Source organism: Alnus glutinosa, chromosome 2 (assembly GCF_958979055.1).
Source record: "Alnus glutinosa chromosome 2, dhAlnGlut1.1, whole genome shotgun sequence".
Lineage (NCBI taxonomy): Eukaryota > Viridiplantae > Streptophyta > Magnoliopsida > Fagales > Betulaceae > Alnus > Alnus glutinosa.
Genome location: NC_084887.1, coordinates 30,284,560 through 30,291,522, shown reverse-complemented (window position 1 = coordinate 30,291,522; position 6,963 = coordinate 30,284,560). Strand labels below are relative to the sequence as shown.

Sequence of the window (6,963 nt, the reverse complement as noted above, 5' to 3'; positions counted from 1 at the left end):
GAAGCCGAGAAAAAATAGAAACAAGTAAAAACAATGGTGGGAAAACACAATCGCATCAATGACAAGACGCTTTGGAGTAAATGAAAATGATCAATAATATTTGGGCATGCTAAGTTAGCTGAGCTAGCTTCTTGTCACCTTTTACTTTACGCCCATTGAGAAAAGTAGTGGCTATCTTTAAGATTCTATTCATACTTTTGGGATAACTTTGGTGTTTGTCGTTGACAGCTTTTGAAAGGGATGGAGCCTCAACTTCAGAGCAAGCAACGTTAACATACAGGATAAAGATCACAATAACTAGCTGTCCGGCCGCCAGATTATTGTTAAATTTGAACGGTTAATATGAAAGGGATAATATGAAATTTATCTGTTCTGACAAGTGAACCTAAAATTTTGTTCAAATTATTAATAATTTAGACAATTAATTGTTGTGAATCATTATCTTAACATACATGAGATTACAGTACTGGATTGTTAATAGGGAAGTCAAGATTCACCAATTATGGATTGCTAGGTAAATTTTTGTAGATAAAAGTTGTGTAGTTATACAGCCATACTATTAAGCAAGCCAATCTAAAATTTACCTGTCATGACCGGTAGTCAGACAATCTAAAATTCTGCTCAAATTACTAATTATTTGAACAGCTAATTGCTATGAATCATTATCCTAATATACTTGGGATTACACCGGATTAATGTTAATAGGGAAGTCAGATTCACCAATTATAGATTGCTAGGTAAATTTGTAAATAAAACGTGCTTGTAGTTATACAGCTATACCATTAATAAAGGCAAGCCAATATATATTTGTAGAGCACGTGTTTTGGCTTTAAGTTTAGTATGTAAGTAATTAAGGGATTAATTAAACATTAAAAAAAAATCTAATTTTTTTAACTTCAGCAAAGATATTTTAGGCATTCTATGGACAAAAATAGTTATAGCATGATATAAAGCCAATTTTTTTTTTTTTTTTTTTTTTTTTTTTTTGAACATAACTGCATTTCATTGATATATAAAAACTGACCCTAAAACAAAGGATTTATGGACCAACTTGTTCCCTAAGTACAATACTAGCAATACTCTTCGGAATCTCCTCTAACCAATCCGAATCCATCAAAAAACTTGAAGCTTCTTTGGCAAGAACATGAGCAACCTTATTACATTTTTTAGATACATGGACAAATGAAGCACATCACAAAAAACTCAATTCGGTTTTAATACTCTTTACAAAGAGACCTATCTTGGACATATTAGGGGTAGTGGCTTTGACAGCTTTGACAATTTGCAGTGCATCCCCTTCAAAGATAGCTTCCAAAAAATCTACCTCCCTGGCCCTGCTAAAAGTGACGGCTTGAAGAGCAGCCATGACTTCAACCAATGACGGATCAACAAGCACCTGTTTTCTGATACTGCGGGCTCCCTGCAAAAAACAACCACCCATATCACTAGCAATAACCCCAATCCCTATACAGTTCCCTTCTAATTTATTGATGGAAGTATCCCAGTTAACTTTAATTTTTCCACAAGGAGGGGCCTGCCATCGTAGAGGTTGGTTAAGAGATATTGTTGCCTCCCGAGGATTCCTGCCCTTTTGTAGAGTTGCATCTTCTGAATTCTTCAAGTGAACTGATAGCCTCTTTAATAATTCAGTGTGGTGAGTGACTACCTTATCAAAAACCACCTTATTTCTCCTTAGACAAATCCGTCGACAAGTAACGACCATAAGTTCCATATTTTCCTTGTTAAATATGAGGAAGCTTTCCTCGAAAAAATACTTCGGTGAAACACACCCCATCAGAGCTGCACTTTTGGAAAACAATAGAGCCTCCTCCCCATTCATCTTGTACTGCCGAACAGCTCCAGAGGGCATGGATTACATATTCATACCAGGGAGGTTGATAACAGACAATATATTTGCTGCTTATGAGACTATGCATACCATACAATCTAAGATGTGGAGCAAAGTGGGATTTATGGGCATTAAACTCGATATGAGTAAAGCCTATGACCAAGTGGAATAGAGATTTCTGGAGGCTGGAAAATAGGTGGATTAAGTTGGTGATGACATGTGTATGCTCAGTCTCTTACTCGGTAGTGATCAATGGGAATCCGGTTGGGTTTTTTCAACCTACTAGGGGGATCAGACAAGGAGACCCTATTTCCCCTCATCTCTTTTTATTTTGTGCTAAAGCCCTTAGCTCCTTGTTGTATAAGGCTGTGAATTTTGGTGTCATTTCAGGGGTCCCAACTTCTCTAAAGGGGCCTAGGCTTAGCCACCTTTTATTCGCTAATGACACTTTACTTTTTTATAAGGCAAACTCAATTGAGTGGAGAAGATTGCTATTGATTTTGGGGGTTTATGAAGCTGGCTCGGGTCAAAAATTAAATTTAGAGAAGACATCTATTTTTTTCAACCGAAATACAAGTCATGCAAAACGATAGGAAATCCATAGTTTGCATGCCCTCCATCATAGGAAAATCAAAAATTCAATCTTTCAACAACATCAAGGAGAGTGTCCAGAAAAGATTGAACAATTGGAATGTGAAATTTCTTTCACAAGCTGGTAAAGAGATATTACTTAAGGCGGTGGTTCAAGCGATTCTCACCTATTGTATGAGTGTTTTCCTACTCCCGATAGTTTTGTGCAAAGAATTAAATCGATTGATGCAGAATTTTTGGTGGGGACATATGTCAAAAGAGACCAAAATCCATTGGATGAGCTAGAGAAACTGGGAAGATCCAAATCAGTGTGGGGGGTCTTTGGTTTCAGGATCTTATTATGTTCAACAAAGCCCTCTTAGTGAAGCAAAGATGGAGACTACTTCAAAATCCCTCATCCCTAATAGTACAAATTCTCGAAGCTAAGTACTTCCTTCGCTCTTCTTTTTTGGAATCTTCTATTGGGAACTGCCCATCTTTTGCTTGGCAGAGTATTTTTGCTTCTAGAGAGCTGTTCTGGCCGGCAAAGGTTGGTGTGGAGGGTTGGTGATGGTAAAAGTACACATGTTTGGAAGGATAGGTGGCTGCTTACCTATATTTCTTACTCGGTGCAACCCCCTCAAAACATACTTGAGATTTACACTTAGGTTGCTGACCTTTTAAACACTTAGTTGAAATCTTTTTTTTTTTTTTGATGAATCACTGAGTTGAAATCTTGGAATACAAACTTGCATCAGGAGGTATTCATGGGGAGAGGTGTACATGAAAATCTTTTTTTTTTTTTTTTTTTGATGAATCACTGAGTTGAAATCTTGGAATACAAACTTGCTTCAGGAGGTATTCATGGGGAGAGGTGTACATGAAAATTATTTTTAATAGAAAGGAGAGATTTCAGATATATATATATATATATCCGAAATCCGAAATCCCTTACTTACGATACATTCTTTCCCAGTCATTATATCCGGGTTAAGTGGTTAACAAATATTTAGTTAAAGAATATTTTTTTTTTTAATTTTATTTATCCATTTTTCAAAAAGCATTTTTATCCAAATCAAACATTTTAACTATCTACTTTTACTATTTCATTTAATATATATTTTTTTATTTATCTATTTTTACTATTTCCATAAAGGAGAGAGAATTAGACTGCTTTTTTATTAGTTTTTATGCATTGCTGGGAGAGAATTAGACTGCTTTTTTATTAGTTTTTATGCATTGTCCAGCAATGCATAACAAGTAACCAATTTCTTAGCCGAAGTGACTAGATCAAAGAGATTTTTTTACTATTTTTTTTTTTTTTTGTTATAGGACTCTAGTCGGCTAGTTTGACTAGCCCAATGACCATTCTTTATTGACTAGCCCAATGTAAATGTGGGTTATTTTTCTTGGTCCATTCTTTGTTGGTCTGTGGGCTGCAAAACAGCCTGGTATAGTGGGGGTCTTCTTTGAAATTGAGACTTGGGTTTCATATTTCCAAGCAAGTGAGATTTTTGCACTCCAATTTCATCATCTCTCTCAATTAAGAATTGTGTCGGTGGTTAAATAAATCAATCCGAAGGTGTGAAGGTCCCACAATCTCGTTCTAAATTTTCAAATTTTTTTTATATAGTTAGTAAGTTCAAATAATAATAATTACTATTGTTATGGAGGTTCGTGTCTATAAATTATTAATTAGTGCTTGTTTTGTTTGTAACAAATGGCTTAACAACGGAAAACCTCACCACATTGTTTGAGAAGTCAAGCTACACAGGTAAACATTTCTGTAGCGCAATCGCCAAAATATTCTATACTCAAAATTAACAAGAGCAAAAAAATGATAAGACATTTCTTCTGTAGCGCAATCGCCAAAATATTCAATACCCAAAATTAACAAGAGCAAAAAAAAAGATAAAACATTTCTGTAGCGCAATCGCCTATAAAAATACTCAATACAGTAATATATTTAAAAAAAAGAAAAGAAAAGAAAGACAATTCAGATCGAATTAAGAAGAACACTCCAATGAATCAACGAATAATGAAATATGTTGCAGTGGCCGCCCGACACTGGGATGATCAGGAAAATCAAACCAATAATTTGAAAATTAAACTTGGAAAGGCCATGGCCAGTCCTTCAAGTCTTCCTCTTGCTGCACCTTGGCAGTACTCCTCCTCATGGCATAGCGATTAGCCCCATCACCCTCAACATAAGCATAGTACTTCAAGAAAAATGCAAGGGTCAAGACCACCCACTCCAAGCAAAAGATCAACACACATAACCCTCCAGCCAACTTTAGTATCACAGCTCCATCCTCTTCCCTCACATACGACTTCAACTGCCCCAGAAAATCCCCTGTCCTCGTGAAGATCAGCACCGAGACCGACCCTTGAAATATTGCGGTGAGAACCGTGGTCACCATGTGAGCGGCGTACCACCGGCTAGTCCCTGATGACGCTGCCGCACAGCCTGAGACCGCCCCAGCGATGGTCAAGACGTGGAGGAGGATTAGGAAGAAGCCGCTTATAGAGGGGAGGAGGCGGAGCGAGAGGGTGAGAAAGATGCAACTGGAGGCCGCACCAAGTAGAATGTAGTTGCAAAAGAGGAAGACCTTGTGGGTGTGGTAGTGGGATTCAGCCACTGAGCTTGGTGGGGTGGTGTTCATGGCGAGACCCATTTGAGGATTCCTCAAAATTCAGAAAAATTGAACAAATTCCGGTGATTTGCGGAGATCTTGGGCAAGTGGGTTTTGTGGAATTTGAGTTTTGGAAGCTTAGAAATGGTGGATTTGTTTGTAGAGAAATGAGGAGGTGAAGGGGGAAGATATAGAGTGAAGGGGGTGGGGAGACTCAACGGTAATATTTGTTGAGAGGACAAGATGAGACTCAACGGTCATATTTGTTGAGAGGACAAAATGTGACCGTTGAAGGAAAAGTCGAGGAGCCCCACACGCATAAATTGAAACGGCTAGTTCTGCTTTCAAGAGTTCCTTGCATGTAATACATACATACAGATGGCATTCATTTGATTTGGATCATTCGATTTGTTGGGATTCGACCGTTGATGGGTGGCGTGAAGAATCATCGAACGATCAAAATGAACTTATCTCAATTTTGTTGAACTAATCAACAAATGTAATTTCCCGTGAAAATCCAACTAATTAAGCCTATTCCAGATTAGTCTAGATGGCCTGCCACTTGTCAGGCTGCCAGCAAAAGAAAAAAGTAAACATAGAGAAGAACAAAAAGATATTTTATAGATTGTGTTGCCAATGAATTCTTTTACAAATTTGAATGAAATTTATTGTTTGAGAATGATGGGTTGTATAATTGGGTTAGTCCCTTAAATTATTGTTTAAATTTGAAAAAATTTAGAGAGGTGATTGTGATTATAAACCTACTTAACCAAATAAGTGGTTAAATAATTCAATTTTTATTTAGTCAGATAAATTCTATAAATAGTCTTTCACAGTTAATTATTTAAATTCTCTCAAATTTAAATAAATAATTTAAAAAAAATTCTAATCCTGTATAGTTACTGAGGTAAAATTCATTTCCGAAGACGGTTGCAAATGCTGTAAATCTTGTAGCATTGTTGAATGATACAAGTTAGTCCAACATGCATCCATATCCTCGTGGCAATATATTAGAGTCCGGATGTTACACCTGCCCAAAACCCGTATATGGCATGGTGAACGTGTCATGCATTCACGAGCATGCCACATGCGCATGGTGAAAGATCATTAATTCGCAGTGCACGAAAATATGAGATTTACATATTAATTAACGTACGTGCCCTTCACGTGCTGTCCACCCGCCACTGGCTTCCGCCTTTGTTGACCGTCTGTTTCGTTTTGTTTTTGTTTTTTTGTTTACATGTTTTGGGGTTGTATTGTTTTGTCGTGCTTTCATGGGTTGTGTCACTTGTGTGGGTTATTGGTACTATATGGTTTTAGCTTACAGTGGAGACTCGTGATTTCTCTTCATTATTGGTTATTGTTTTGGATTTTGACATTGTTTTTCTCGTTTCAGTTTTCTTTCCATAGTTTTTAGAGTTTTTTAGTGGAGATTTAGATAAGTTCGTCCATATATTTGAAACCAAAAATTTTCTACAACGTCCTTCTATTCTTTAATTTTGTACAAGTTTACAACGCTACATGCGGCTCCAACATTCGGTTCAACAAATGTTTAGCTAAAAGAATATCTTTCTTTATTTTAGCTACCTATTTTTCAAAAGCATTTATATACAAATTAACATTTTAGTGTTATGAAGCGGAGGTCACTAGTTTGAATCGTTCCTCCCCCTCTTGTGTGACATGTCAAAAAAAAAAAAAAATAAAAATTAGTTATCTACTTTTATTATTTCATTTAAAATATTTTTTTTCTTTATCAATTTTCACCATTTTCTGAGGAGATAAAATCAGACTGATTTTCTTATTAGTTATTTTTTGAATTATTGAGCTATCGTGCTCAACACTATAGCAACTAGCCAATTCTTTAGCCAAAACGACTATAACCCGGTTGAGAAAATCTTTTTACTATTTTTT

At 36.3% G+C, this 6,963-nt stretch overlaps 1 protein-coding gene across 1 annotated transcript; it reads right to left on the bottom strand.

Moving 5' to 3' along the window:
- Positions 1-4,315: 4,315 nt before the first annotated feature.
- On the bottom strand, positions 4,316-5,229 carry LOC133860781 (uncharacterized). The gene has a single exon (XM_062296402.1). The coding sequence runs from the start codon at positions 5,092-5,094 to the stop codon at positions 4,525-4,527; it is 570 nt and encodes a 189-aa protein (XP_062152386.1). The 5' UTR covers positions 5,095-5,229; the 3' UTR covers positions 4,316-4,524.
- Positions 5,230-6,963: the final 1,734 nt, after the last annotated feature.